Raw genomic sequence first — 14,745 nt, forward strand, 5'->3', positions numbered from 1 at the left:
AGATGTTTCCCCAGCGTCGGGGTGAAGAGCGCATCTGCCCCGTTGGCCCTGCATCTGGTAAGAGGTAGATCTCGGATGAGAGCCACCAATCTAGATGTCGGGTGGAAGTAAGCCCGAATGATAATGTGACCGTGATAGAAAGTTATCATGCAAAGTGATGGAGTCAAAGCGTCGCCAATAAGTCTTGTTCATCATAGGCAGATGATATATAGAATCGTTTGCGTGGGACGAATCAGGTACGCCATTGTAAAGGTACCTGATCCCTGGATACGAGTGAGACATCCTGTCTCGGCGTTCTGCAGGTTCAACACCAGCCAACCAGAATGGTGGGTCGTAAACAAAGAGAAGAAGCCGACCATTGACGAGAGCAGAGTATGAGTCAATCAGCTTCCGACGTAATTCCGAAATATTAATTGGCGAACCCGCTTTTTGGTGCACAAAAAGGCCCCACACTTGTCGAAAGTGGGTCAGGATACTCCATAACATGTACTGTGAGCACCAAAAGCAATAATGACGCATCTGGGTATGGAACAAGGACGCGTGGTGGTGGCTTGGTTCTAAATCGAGCTCCTCTCCACGAGGATGAGGTGTGACAGACCAAGACTAAGAAACGCCATGTAATTGAAATGTAAATTCATCATTCTGTAGTACAAAAATCGGTCTTAAATACTGTTATAGAAATGCTCGTAAAATGCAGAGAGACCATTACACTTTTGCTTCTCGAGGCCGGCTTCAAATATCATCGTAAAACATCAATCAGAACCCCACATCATCATAAAATGCAGGCCGGCCCTGCTGGGCATTCTCTGATGCAGGACCGTCCTCTTTTGAATGGAGAAAGGCATTAGGATCTGAGATTCGTTGGCCCGGATCCACCCATTTCTCTTTTCCCTTACCGTCATAAGCCGAGGGATGGCTTAAAGGCAGGTCCTCCAGCTCAGGCGGCGTAAGTTCACTGTAGCTGTCGTTCAATCGTCGTAGAAAGTCTGGGTCGAAGCCCATCTGGACCAACGGGTCAGTAGACCCGTCTGCAGGAGCAGAAGAGGCCGAAGCGTTGCCTGGAAGGCTACTACTCCAATCAGATGAAAGTGCCGGAATGCCAGCTGATACCATCCCTGCACTACCAACATAGCTGCCTGAAAGACTGCCTGTACCGCTAGGGCCGGCAGAAGAGAAACCGGTTCCCGGGTAGGCCGGACTCCGGAGACCAGGGCTGGATACTGCAGGGCTGGGTAGGGCACCAGGGCATACAGCCCTTGCTAGAATATTGGTTTCTGGTGGGGGATTGCGCAGCCCTCCATCAACGGCAAAGGGAGGTTGTAACCCAAGATCTGAGTACCGGATTCTGTCATTGTTCACAGCCGATTGGAGTCCAGTATCGCGCTTCAGAATACCTAGCCAGACAGGATTGTCGGCGCAGGTTTGATTCCAAGGATCATCGCTGCCGTAAATAACTCGACGGGCTTCAGCTTGTATCATCTGATCGGTAGGGATCAATCCTTCTGCGGTTTGATGGTGAATATACGCAGTGAGCTCGTGTGAGAGACGGTCATAGCAATTGGCGTCATTGGGTACACTCAGCCTCGGGGTAGATCCATCCCCTTGCGCCTGCACGGTGGTCCAAGGATTTGGTGAGCGCCACTCATAGTCGATCATGTATGGTGGAATGGCATTTTCAACACGCTCGAGAATATAGGGCTCGAAGCCCCAATCCCCATGCCATTGGGACATGTTGGCCCCATTTTTGAAGTGACCGGCAAGGTGGTCCACGCGATCCTTCCAAGTGTGCAATACTGATGCACAGAACCCACAGCGGGACTTGATGTTGGTGATGCTACTCTGCCAAATCTCCATACAGGGTTGAAACTTGGCATTGTGCATGAGACGAAGGTGTTGATTGAGATGATCCTTCCGATAGAAAGTTCTTTCCTGGATGGACTTTTCTTGACAATTGAGATAGTTGTGTGTTTCCAAGTGGTCTTTGTCAGGATTGATGGCAAAGCAGAAGACGCATCGAAGTGTGCCATTCTCTTCAGTGACGCCGCCATGAGGGGAACATGTCCACTTGTCTAAGATGAGATGCATGGACTTTTCATGACGTTGCCAGTCATATTTGGCAGCAAAAGAATCAGTGCAGAAAGTGCACTGGAAGGGTCGAACAGCTCGAGCCTTCTGATGATTGAAAGTATTCACAGGTACCGATGCCTTGCGGCGACGGCGACGCTCTTTGCGATCCATTGAGCCAAATGAACGAGAGGATCGATGGGAGAATGCGGAAGCAAAGGAAAGGTCAGACAGGGATGAGTGACTAGAATCCAAACTACTTCCTGAGGCGGTATATCTTTTGTGGTCTGAGCTTGCGTGGCTTGACTCATTGGTAGATCCAGGGCGATGTGCCCTCACGTGACCCGACTGGGACAGACGATGTTGACGGGACGGATCGAATGGCGGGTTTGCTAAGGCGCGAGCAATATCACCGATGGTGGCAGGTTCGTTTTCGGGGGGCGAGTGTTTCCAACGTTCAATGGGAGTCATGAGTGATACATCTGTTGATTCTTGACCAGGGATGTTAACGGCGCCTGGAGTAGAAGATCCAGGGCCACTGGCAGGGCGAACCTTGCCACGTCGTCGAGCATTCGCGAGCCAATTGGCGATCTGTGTTCTTGTAAGGCCGGTGTTGTTTTTCAATTCATCCTTCTCAGTCTCAGTAGGATATGGGTTATCGTTGTTATCTCGCAGCCAACCCTTGAGAACATTGAGGGCATTGCGCGAAAATCGAGTAGTGCTGCTTTTGCGGGAACGCGGTTCTGAATCATCCCCAAAGCCGCCGTAGGATACGGATTTGAGTGCTCGTTTCCCAGTCAGGCCGCCCGTTGGGATGTAGGCGTTCTCTGACACAGGATGTAATGTTTGAAGAAACTTGCCAGGAACTTTGGCATGGGTGAAACTGCATTCGCGGTAGAGAGAGATGCAACAGGTACAACCATTTTGCATAACTCCACGCTTGGCAACAAAACAATCGAGGCCCATTCGTCGACAAAAGTCACAGGGCTGTTCGGCGCGGAACATGGGGTAGACTCCGGTGTCCTGATCGGGACCAACGGCATCAGGTAAGTCTTGTTCGGCGGTCTCCGGGACAGGCGGGTCGTGGAGAAATTCCAATGATTCATCTTGAAGCAAAGATTTGAAATTGACAGCCCTTTCCTCGGCGTCATCAAATTCTAGATCAACCGAGCCGACGTCGTCACTCGGGTGGTTGGATTCATGAGCCGATGAGGCACCTTCAAAGTCGAAGTACTCCATGGCTTTACTAGAGAAGCGGTCGTCAAGACCGTCAGAATACTTTTTTTTCAGACAAATAATTTTTTTGTAAAGATACGGGGAAGGTTGAAAAAAGTCGGTCTGAGAAGGGTATCCCTGGTCTGGGGTAGAGCTGGGTGATTAATCATGTCCCAGGAGTGGAGTAGTATGGACCTTGGACCCAGCGTTAAATCGGGCCCTGGAAGTCCTAGTTAGAAGGCTCGTGCCATACCGATAAGCAATCAACACATAATCGATTGTCAGTGGTCGCTTCGGCCGAGGCAGGCCTTTCTTAGCCGCCTAGAAAAAGTAAGAATCGGTCAAGCCGATCAGATTGAAGAAGCTAGAAGAACCAAACGTCATCGGTTCGACTTGCGGGATAGATGAGACCGGAGTGAGAGAGAAGGTCCGCGTGAGACCAGGAAGACGCATCTGCACGCCCTTCGCATGTCAACGCCAAGCCTATTTGGGGTTAGTGTACTCCAAAGCGGGGCACAAGGGCGTTCCCAACTAGGCAAGAATGATTCATCCCCCCCCGCGATATCGGAGGCTGAGGGCGCGTTATCTTCGAGAATCAACTTCTAGATCGAATCTAGTGCATTCTACGACGCCAAACTTTTCCATTTAGTTCTTTAAATTGAGTCCCAATATCAGACATTTCGGACCCTTGTCGTGGCGTAATTAATATCCAACAACTCACAATGTCAGCAACATCAATATTGGACTAGATATAGGCAGGTGCCCATGTGACCCCGTAATGAGTCGTCGAATCAGATCCTTCATAATAAGCCCTGGAGACGAGGCTAAATACTAGTTCATCAATGGCAAATTCTAGTCTTAATACGACACTGTATACTTCGATGCCAAGACTCGAAAATTCTTCATCGTTCCGAGCAGAATTTTCGTGACCCGATCCGACTTCGACCGGAATGCGGCTGCCAAAAACTGAGAGACCCGTTGATTATCTAAAAACAAAAAAGGTCGTCTATTTTGACCATGGCAAAGATGGCATCGTTAGTAGAAGGTTCTAACGTTTCACCAATCTTGGCTACAAACGATGTTCCGAATTTTCATTGAAATAAAGACGCGATTTACATTTTGGATCCGCCCAATAGGATTTATTCCATTAAATACATCTGACCCTCAGTCAACCATGATTCAAGGCATGGCTTGAGTTCATGAAAGACTTCCGGGGGCTTAGATTGAAACCTCGGACAAAGTCATTTTCAGAATACCAATGACTCTATCAATGATTCAACGTGAATGCGTCATGAAAAGGTATGTTTTTTTCATTGATACCATAATTAAAATAAGGTGATCGGTCTTGCACAACCCGCGGCCTATCAATTCTCGTATGTCTCTCGTAGTTAGGCAAGTGGAGAACCTAGGGTGGCCTGCTTGTCACCATTTCTCTGTCGCCAAATTTCGACCTCACCACCTCCACGGATCACACCAACTCTCATTGTGGAAAGAAGGTTATGCGCCGCATTGGAGTGATTGTACACTCCACCATTGAACAAAGCCGTCGCGTCCTTTCCGATCGCCGAACTGATCAGTGTCTTGCCGCCAGGGTGTTCATTGACGAAGCTGGCTACGTCGTGGACAACACCAGCAATAACAGTGAGAGATTTTCCGTCCCGGGCAGCATCCAAAAAATCATCCCAGGAAATAACAGGCAGTTGTTCAAGAGGCACGCCCCAGTCTAACTTGGCTCGCTTTTGATCGACTTTCTTCTGCAGTTGCTGGACACGGCCTTTTTCAATCTCATTTGCACGGAATTGTTTGAGATTGGAAGCCAGACCAAGCTGCTTCCACATCCATATTGACCACTTGGTTGGGTCATATTGCCACCATTCAATGGCGTTGCGGTAGTCCGAGGGAAACTACACCAGTCAGCAAAGAAGCTTATCGCGCTTACCAACTTTAATTTCTTACCTCGTGGTGAAAGTTGTGATACCCTTCACCCAAAGTGACCAGTGCAGTAACAACATGGTCGCGCGGTGAGTTCCGGTCATCAAATGGCTAAATTGTTGTGAGCAGAGTGACAACCGACGAGTGGAGACCAAAACGAACCTGTTCACCCAGCCAATGAGCCAAGGAGTTGACACAAAATGTCGCCTGTTGAACAAAAAGGAATCTCAAGATGCCTGCATATACTAGACCACCCTTCCAGTCGCCCCAGCCTAGGCCAGCCACAGCCATAGGGAATAACACCCCGAAAGCGAGTATGAACATGCCATAGTGCTTATGCTGCCAGACCACGATCGGATCCTGGTTCAAATCTGAGATATCTGTCCGGCCCCGGTCCTTGGGGTTCTGCTTCATCACCATCCACATGAAGTGGGAGTACCACACGCCTTTTCGAACGCTATATGGATCTTTGACGGTATCAGTCCATCTATGATGTGCGCGGTGCTTGCTGCTCCACCAACGGATAGAGCCCTGGACAGCACCACCCCCAACACAGGCAAGGAATATTCTCAGGGGGACGCTTCTAACATGAAGAACAATCAAAAGGTCAGTGTCTTATTGTGGAAATTTGTGCAAATGACAATGGAGAGAGCTTACGCTTCATATGAACGATGAGCCCAAAGACGATGATATCCTGCAGTGATTCCAAGACCTGTCCAGACATAATAAAGAATTGCCCAGGTAGCCGTGGCAAGACGCAACTCTGTGAAAAATGCAGCGACACAGCCGAAGAGTGGCACGATGAGGATCAGACTGGTATTGATCCAGTTGACATGGTGATGCCAGTTGCTCAGAGTGAGAGGCTGCTCAGTGATATGGAGCCTTTGAGAATCAGGCTTCATATTTGCGATATGCCTTCTCAATTTTGCCGTTCAAACTTTCCTTTTTCGGTTTATTGGGGTTAATTTAGTGGCAAGGCAAGCCTTGAAGAGAGATGAAGCATGACAAGAAATTTTCTTATGAAAAAGAAAACACGTTCACTATATAAATTCAACATGTAATCCATCATTGCATTCTAGAAAATGCTCTGATCCTCGGTCGCATGTGTAAATGATACGTTGCGTGGTCTCATCACTTGCCTTACGATATTTGTTGAATCGTTGGGGATGAGCCTTGGAGGATGCTGATCCATGTTTCGCTCAACCTTTCCAAGGTACAACAGTTGGCTCCGGCCTTAAGGGTCTTTGCTTTTTCAGACACCAGAGTTTTTCATGAATGACTCACTTTGTATTGAGTAAATGTGGGTTAGAACTGTTTTTGTTGACCATGAGCCAATTGGTGTTCTCACGTACCAAGATCTCGGGCCCCCAACTTCGAAATGGTGGGATCATCGAGAGACTTTACACGGGTTTGTAACCAAAGCCTCGCCTCACATTTCACAGGATTTGGACTGAGATTATCTTCCTTTAAAACATTCATACTCATTGTCAAGTTTGCGTTTCGCCTGTATTACATCGGCAGGTAGCTTGCAAAGTTTCGCAGTAGAGAAGCTGTTAGATCCTAGATCTCAAAAATATTGCAGATATCCTTTTGTTCAAGGCGAAATGTATTTTTCTCGTAGCCTATTCGGCTGCTTTTTGGTTATTCCTTCACAATGGCCATCATACACTAAAGCAAAACTATCCACGCACGCTACAGGGCGCACATTCTTTTCGCCCGGGCACTGGCAGCCTACCAGGCTGAGAATAAGCTTGAGAAAACGTTTATGAAATGATTGCCTAGCGCATTCCTTGTTTCTATCCGCTCAAATGTATATCCAATGGGCGCAGTATGGACTTGACGTGCCTAATCCCTTAGGCGCAAGATCCATGAATTCAGACCATACCCCCGGGGCTTCATTGAAATGCGGATGAGCCGAGTTGAATCTTTGAAACGTTTATTAACCTATTTAAATACCGCCATTGTCTGCTTTTACCTATTTGAATGGCTTAAAAAGTACTTTCTTCCTAGATTCCAAGTTTTATTAGATTTTCATACAACTTACAACCAACTAGTACCTACCGAGGTCAAATACCGCCCGAAATCTACCACGTCTTTGCCCTCGCCTTTCCAAGGAAAGCTACTTTGGAACCAGATTTGAACAAGGTTAAATAAACACAAGCTTAATACTTTAACATCTCATTCAAGATCAAGTGGGGCACGATCTAGAAGCCGCACAGACCGCTCTTATCAGCATATCAGACACGAGGACGCTAGCATGTGAAATCGCCGCATGCACAAAATGGTGAAATCTGCATGGTGCAGGTGAGCCGTTATCTGTCAAACTACCCCAGCGAAAAAGAAAAGTCCTTTCTTCCCTTATGCAAATCCTACATTAACAACGCCTCCACGCTCGCCACTCGACAAGCAGCCTTGTCCAAGCGCCCATGGAATACACACGGTTCTCGGTTCTATCGCCCATCGCAGCCACTATTCGGCGTCGGCTCCCTAGGCTCTATTTGTCTCACAGGGCTGACGCCGAAAACCAATCGAGCGGGGATCTGCAGCACGGACTGACATCTTTATCCGAGCCACAGCTGTCTTTCCATGGCCAGTCACCCGAGCTAGCTCTGTTGGAGGCGCAAAGACCGTCAACCGGTAGCGATAGTCTAGATTCTTTTGTCTCTAGATCTGCGGGGTCCGATACGCCTCCGTCCGAGGAGGGAGTATCACCTGCCAAGTATGAGACGGAGTCTGGCTTGCGGTGGAACAGGGTGGTTCCTGGTGAGACCTTGATGAAGCCGAGGCAAATTTTAGGTTTCGAGTCACTGATGTCTCTTAGCGTATAATCTCCTGCGTAATGCAGGGTACGAAGCTCAACAACCTCAGGCAGATGGCCGTCTGACACGGTCGCTATACATCAATGCTCTGATGTATCTTCTAGATGCACTTCCATCGGATCTTACGACGGAAGAAACGGCCATGATTCAATATCGTCTCCCGGAGAATGTCAAGTCATCAATTGTGACATCCTCGCAACCGTACGCAACGCAATTGGAAGCCCGCATGTCTCCAACGACAATCCCTCCAACCCGATCATACCTTCATAGACTTCTTGCATCCATAATTGTTCAGATATTTCTTTTGGTCCGCTTTCTTTTGCCTTATTTCAAGTTGCTGCTGCAAAATGTTTATGAGTACGAGCGATCGCACCACATCACGCAACGAATTGTTACGACGACATTAGACGCGGCGGATGGGTTGGGGAAGAAAAGCGTCGATATTGGCTCTGCAGTCTGCAGGTTTAACCAAGGTCGTGTTGGTGTAGCAGTGGCCAATCTTGCGAGCTGGTGGGTAGAGGGCATTGCTGGTGGAATATATGAAGGAGTTGGCGAGGGAATGATGCACATGGGTATATTGCGACAAGGCTTCGAACTTGATAGATTAGCGTTGCAGATTGATAGACGTTAGACTTGAATTCAACTCACCAATACACATGCTAGATATCCATGGATGTATATCACGAACTACTTCATCCCACTGTTGTCACCGTCAATATTTGAAATAAAACTCGCACTTCCGGGATGTCTCCCAGCATTAATCATTCAGTTTGAAGCTCTGGATTTTATAAGTGGAATGAGAAGAAACCAGCAAGTAATACCTTGAATATTATAGTTCGGGATATTGCTTCCTGAGGACTTACAACAGACCTTGACTGTTGTTCCATGTAAGTTGGTGTGGAGATAGGCGATAAGGCGATAAGCGACGTGTTGTGTTGAACTCCGCGGGATCTCCGTCACTCTCCAGCTCCAACCCATAAACCTGTGCTTTACCATGTCAACCACCAGGTTACCTTGTATCCCATCTGTCAGAAAGCAGCAACTGCACCTGGAGTTGTGAGTTTTCGTTGTATTCTGTCAAAAGGAACTGTAATTGACCCACCTCTGCAGCTCAAGTTTGCGACATGCCGCACCACCAGGGGTCTATGTGAGCCTTGCGCCTGGCGATCCAACTTTGTGGACTGGGGTCATTTTTGTTCGTTCCGGTAAGTACAGGTTGCAAGATGCTTCTTCCACCCGCAGCTAATACTAGGCTCTGCCTTGCCAGGACCCTACGCCTCCGCTATCCTTCGCTTCCAAATCCGCTTTCCAGACATATATCCGGATCTGCCACCTCTTGTGACCTTTGCAACAGATGTCTTCCATCCGTTGATAGTTCCCTTGACTACATACACATTCAGTACTAGCTCAGCGAGTGATGACCCGGTCAGCGCGACAGATGAGGAAAGGTTACCCCCGGGCGGATTTAGCCTTCGACATGGATTTCCCCACTGGTTCGGCAGGGCCAAGCGGAGTGAACTTGCATCTGGGCCGTCATCAAGGAACGCGAGCGGGGAAATCACAGGCAATATGGCAAGGGAAAATACCAAGCCAGGTGCCTCACCAACAGGCCGTGATGTTTCTGGCGCCCCTGAAGCGACAGAAACCGAAGAAGTTGCGGACAGCACCGACAGTCCTCGCATTGCCCAGGTCCCCTCCGGGCTTCAATTTGCGGAAGCAAGAAAGACAGTCCCCGTGGCGGAACTTCTGGATTATATTCGCTCGACATTCGATGATGAATCTGTCCTTGACTCGTTACCCGTCGAGGTCGCAGGAAACCCAGGAGCATGGCATGCATGGAAAGCACACCGTCGGGGAGCTGATAGTTCTAGAGATTGGAAGAAGGGAAGTCCGCAGGCTCGGCAACCTGGAGATTGGCATTGGGATGGAATCTGGGCTCGGCGGGTGCATGATGAGATCGAGGCTAGTCATTCTGATCCCATGTTATTTGGGGGCGCTACCCGTGGCGGTGGGGATGAGATGGTAAGTATGATCCTGTTTACATTGTCGCCCAGGCGCTAATCATACACAGATACGGTTTTCGCGGTTGGACGACGCTACAATGAGCTCAGTCAAGGAGAAAATGGAGTCGGTGGTGAATGTACATACAGAGCAATGATTCGTGCTTGCTTCAATATACCCAATTCTAGTTCCTTTTGCAGTTGCATCATTCCTGCCGAATATGGATATACCGACGGCGAACATCAACGAACTCCTGTGTCTTTAATCCTTACATTTGCTCACATTCATCCAAGATGACCAATATTTTATCACTTGATTTTAAGAGCTCTGCGTTGCTTATTGCATTGGTTCTTGTCCCTATCGTCATCCTCTTTTGCGCCGTGGCCTTGATCCTTGCTTGCTCGGAGTACAGATTTACCCGACCTTCGTGGCTCCCACAGTGGTGTCGTTGCCGAGATCGTCGGAGGAAACAAAAGAGACTTCGATCTGACCTGGAAAGCTCTGTGGGCAATCGAGAGACTGATATCTCTGACGGAGCACTTGAGTACGAACCGCCCGTCTCTAGTCTCGAGCATGTCTAGAGGATTCACGACCGGGGAGATTCCGGATCCACTTACGGTCAAAAGGTGCAGTGTCTCGCGAAGCCACAGTACGGGCTCGTCCTCTTCTTACCCAGAAATCCCCCGCCGATGTTCATCACTCACAGCAAGCGTGGGCGATGAGTCCTGGAGACCGACATCGTCAACTAGAACACCTTCCCTCAGCGATAGTCTCTACCGGATTGAAATTTTAAAACCCCGCCAAAATGAACCAAATCCGCGACGAAACGCAAACAACCCTGAATGCTACTTGATGGAAAATCCGTTTGTGGACAATGTGACTGATTTCTCGTCGCTTTCGTCAGATGTTCCCTTGGTTTGCTAATTGAGTTCATAGACTCCTAGACCCGTGGCCAAAGTACAGAGACACTGGGCGCAGTATCCTCGACTGCTTGTACGTTGGAGCTCTGGTTCTTGGGACTCATCGCAGCTATCTCGACCGTCCGAAACTGTGAGTTCCTATGCCGAGTCGGAGCCCGCGGCCTCGGAGCCTCATCGGTTTCTGTCGAACTCCGGGATGGAAGGCACTTCGAACTTTCTACACCCCATGGATCTTCCCATTGTATTTGTCAATGTGAGAGCAAAGGCAAACACCACCTATATTGGCAAGGACGCTACATCTTTATGGACTACGGTATATTTATCGGCCGATATCAGTGCTACACCCTTCCCGGGAATCTCGAGTATTGCTCCGCTGGACATAGTCATTCTCCTTGATACTCTGTGAGCTTTCCAACACTGTCAACTTCGACTTGAAACTAATGAGATGACTTGATAGGTGTCAGCCTTCCGTCGATCTCCTAACACAAATTACTCTTGGTTCATTTGTTCTCGCCTCTCACCTGACACACAATCATGACAGGATCGCATTGGCCTGTGTTAATGGAAGGGCCAACCAAGGTTTCCAGACATTACTTCCACTTGGATTTCACTCGATTGAAGCCATCCGATCTGCACTGAACACTTTTTCACGGCGCCAACTTATCAATAACGAAATCTGCTCTGATCTTGGAAATGTCATCCAACGAGCGTCCAGTATATTCTCACATTCGCCTCGCAGAGCATTTCGTCATTTGTTCTTTGTCTCTGCAACGCCACCGGAGCATCTTCTGGTTCCTTGGATTGACCAAGCAATCGGCTTCCATACTATCACACCCCACGCATGCCTACCACTAGACAACAACCTTTGTCCCTCTGGCTGGCATATATCATACATGGTAGGGGCTTCTGACACGGGCCCCAGAGAAACCCATTTTATTCGAAGGATTTCTCGGGTTATTCGGCAACTTCGCACTGGAATACGCCCTGGGTCTATTGCTGATTTGAAGATATCAATTGTCCCTGCACGTGGATGCCAAATTCAATCAGTCTTCGAGAATGTCACGCTGATTTCTCTCCGACCCGGAGAGACGTGGAATATTCCAGTCCAGGTTCGTGTACCCGCTGCATTTAGACAATCGTCCCAAATTGCACAAACCGCATCTTCGCAGCAACACCCCTTGATCAACGAAATGATGAGTCAAATCAATCATCTACTACAGGACTTCTCGTCCGATGAGATCACACAGCCTCTCCTCACTGCACATGTAGAGTACCAGCATTCCTTGCTTCCTGCGCCTTGTATGGTACATGTGGACACTCATCTTACCGTTATTAGACGAAAGGATATTAGTTTGGGCGCACCTCGGAATGGTGTGAAAGTGAGCATGACAAGCAGTGCACAAGACAGTGACTATAGTTTTAGCATGAACTCCTAGTCGGATGACCTGAACCTTTGTCATGTTGTTTCTTTGTTATTCGCCGGTCGTAACATTATTATCAATCTGCTTTCTGGTGCGCCAATATATATTCGGCTGGTTCGTTTAGTTACGAAATAGTTGCTTTGAAAGATGGATTGTTCAATTCCCTGGAGTTTATTAAGCCAGAACGGCTAGGATCAGTAGGCCTACTAGTCTTGATCATGCGGCAGCAACAAATTTCGTGTATCTAGTAAAACTATTGGTCTTTCTAGCAGTAGCCACATCAAATCCGAGGGTAGACATTTCCTGCCTGGCGCCAAGTCTCCTTAATGAGATCCGCACACTTCTCACCAATTCCATAAGCCGGCATCTGGGCATGACCTCCGTGCAAAGTCGGCATAACACTACAGTCAGCCACACGGAGTCCAGTCACACCTCTAACCTGCAATTTCTCATCCAGAACAGCCATGGGGTTATCATCTCTCCCCATCGCACACGTGCCTGCAGCATGATAACCTATCGAACAATCAGCATCTACATTTCAAAAACAAAACCAATCAGCAAAACTTACAAGTCGTAGCATGCTTCTTGACGTATGGAACCCAATCTTCCCTGGTCGTATAGGTATGATGCTTCAAATTCGGAGGCCAAGATCCCTTGACAATATTCTTTGTTCCAGCCCCCTTCATAACGACCTCATTGCCAAATCGACAAGCCTCACTAAGTACCAACATATCCAACGGATCATCCAGATAGTTACAATCAACAACAGGGTTCTCCAACGGATCAGCCGACGTAAGCGTAACAGAGCCTCGTGATTTCGGCGCAAATAATTCCGCTATCATCGAGAATGCATGCTGGTTGTTACCTGGGAATTGATCATACTGCTTTGGTCCACCATAGCACTCTGTCGTGAAGAATTCTATGTTTGGCTGGTTAGGAGCTAGACCCATTGGATCGCGGCCTGGGAGGCGGGGTGCGTTTTTCCATAGTGGTTCGTCCTTGAGTCGCTCGTCTATTCTGGCGAAGGCGAAGATACCGAAGGGAAATGTAGAAAGGAAGCCTGATTTCTTTTCTTTCCAAAGCTTGTAGGTGTGTTCGAAATTATCATTGTGGTATACGGCGTAGTCATTTGTAAGCCCTGCCTTTTCGGTTTCGTAGAACATGAAGACAATCTGAATGGGTTAGTTTGGTAAGGTTTTGCTTTGAATTTTGAATACTCACTAGGTGGTCCATGAGGTTCTTTCCGACTCCGGGTAAGTTTAATGTGATTGGGATGCGGTGCTTTTCTAATTCTTCCTTAGGGCCGATACCCGAGCGAAGAAGAATGGCAGGGCTGCAGTATGCGCCTCCGGAAATAATGATTTCCTTTCTAGCGAAGAATGTCTTCATTGTACCATCGTTCGCCTTGGTGACAACGCCTGACGCGCGAGTCTGTCCGCCTTGCTGCTTGAAAATCACTTTGTCGACGGTTGTATCGGTCGTGATTGTTATATTGTTGCGGTGGTTTTTCTTCGTCACGAAATCGGCGCCTGTTGTTCGGATCCCTTTGTACACTGTACGAGGAACATGGCCACATCCTTGGGCAACATCGCCGGTGCTGAACATGTCATGATGCAGGGGCATTCCTTGCGATTCCAATGACTGGAGTAGTAGCTCAGAAATGGGAGCTAGGTCGTGAGGTTCTGTGTGGAGAGGTCCGGAGTAACCGTGGCTCTCAGTATCAGCCTTGTGCCACGGTTTGGGGTGGAATGTTTCTGCCTGTAACATAGTCAGCCTCTGCTCGTATCATATAAGGCAAGGTATAGGTATCCTTTACCTTTCTCATGTACTTGAAGAAGTCCTCTCCACTCCACCCATCCAAACCCCAGTCATCGTAATCCTGCTTGGCACCACGGATGCAAAGAGTTCCATTGCAGCCACTGCATCCACCGAGGAATCGACCACGACTCAACTTCACCTGACGGTTATCCACGCCCTTCATGGGCGGAGTCACAAAATTCCAGTCCGTCTCGGAGTCGAAATTGTTCGACCATCTGATCGCTGTTAGCGACAAACATATTCGGGGACCTAGCAACCACTCACCCTCCTGTCATGTGTACATTCTCCAAATCCTTATTATGTTGACCAGCCTCGATGAGTAGGATCGAAATCTCTGGATTCTCGGCGAGACGAGCCGCGACGACACATCCGGATGTGCCACCACTGCATCACGTTAATTGGGATTCGTCTCCTATTGGTAGGTACGTCTGTCGACAGGAGCATGCTCACCCGCAGACGATATAGTCATAAGTACTCTCGTTCGGAGCCGCCATGATGGATAAAGCGTAGGAAAGGGATGGAAAAAAGTTTGGATCTCAGCGACAAAATACTTGA

At 48.4% G+C, this 14,745-nt stretch overlaps 5 protein-coding genes across 5 annotated transcripts; 2 read left to right on the top strand and 3 right to left on the bottom strand.

The window, feature by feature from the left end:
• Window positions 1–756: 756 nt before the first annotated feature.
• Window positions 757–3,303, bottom strand: N7484_002737 (putative homeobox and C2H2 transcription factor; the record flags this gene model as incomplete). The annotated part of the gene is made up of 1 exon (XM_057113157.1): window positions 757–3,303. One exon carries the CDS (start codon window positions 3,301–3,303, stop codon window positions 757–759), a length of 2,547 nt encoding a protein of 848 aa, XP_056973297.1.
• A 1,364-nt stretch (window positions 3,304–4,667) lies between these two features.
• Window positions 4,668–6,125, bottom strand: N7484_002738 (acyl-CoA desaturase; the record flags this gene model as incomplete). Its single annotated transcript, XM_057113158.1, has 4 exons — window positions 4,668–5,183; window positions 5,236–5,322; window positions 5,374–5,794; window positions 5,869–6,125. Coding segments are annotated over 4 exons (1,281 nt in total), but the record flags the coding sequence as incomplete, so codon positions are not given.
• Window positions 6,126–9,024: 2,899 nt separating this feature from the next.
• On the top strand, window positions 9,025–10,188 carry N7484_002739 (putative ubiquitin-conjugating enzyme; the record flags this gene model as incomplete). The annotated part of the gene is made up of 4 exons (XM_057113159.1): window positions 9,025–9,086; window positions 9,141–9,235; window positions 9,298–10,052; window positions 10,102–10,188. The coding sequence occupies 4 exons, from the start codon at window positions 9,025–9,027 to the stop codon at window positions 10,186–10,188; spliced, it is 999 nt and encodes a 332-aa protein (XP_056973299.1).
• Window positions 10,189–10,604: 416 nt separating this feature from the next.
• N7484_002740 (uncharacterized protein) lies at window positions 10,605–12,387 on the top strand (the record flags this gene model as incomplete). Its single annotated transcript, XM_057113160.1, has 3 exons — window positions 10,605–10,946; window positions 10,968–11,353; window positions 11,409–12,387. 3 exons carry the CDS (start codon window positions 10,605–10,607, stop codon window positions 12,385–12,387), a joined length of 1,707 nt encoding a protein of 568 aa, XP_056973300.1.
• A 265-nt stretch (window positions 12,388–12,652) lies between these two features.
• N7484_002741 (GMC family oxidoreductase) lies at window positions 12,653–14,684 on the bottom strand (the record flags this gene model as incomplete). The annotated part of the gene is made up of 6 exons (XM_057113161.1): window positions 12,653–12,885; window positions 12,941–13,544; window positions 13,594–14,130; window positions 14,189–14,405; window positions 14,455–14,574; window positions 14,641–14,684. 6 exons carry the CDS (start codon window positions 14,682–14,684, stop codon window positions 12,653–12,655), a joined length of 1,755 nt encoding a protein of 584 aa, XP_056973301.1.
• Window positions 14,685–14,745: the final 61 nt, after the last annotated feature.

The sequence above is a fragment of the Penicillium longicatenatum genome (genome assembly GCF_028827895.1).
Source record: "Penicillium longicatenatum strain IBT 33135 chromosome Unknown contig_2_segment0_segment0, whole genome shotgun sequence".
Taxonomy (NCBI): Eukaryota; Fungi; Ascomycota; class Eurotiomycetes; order Eurotiales; family Aspergillaceae; genus Penicillium; species Penicillium longicatenatum.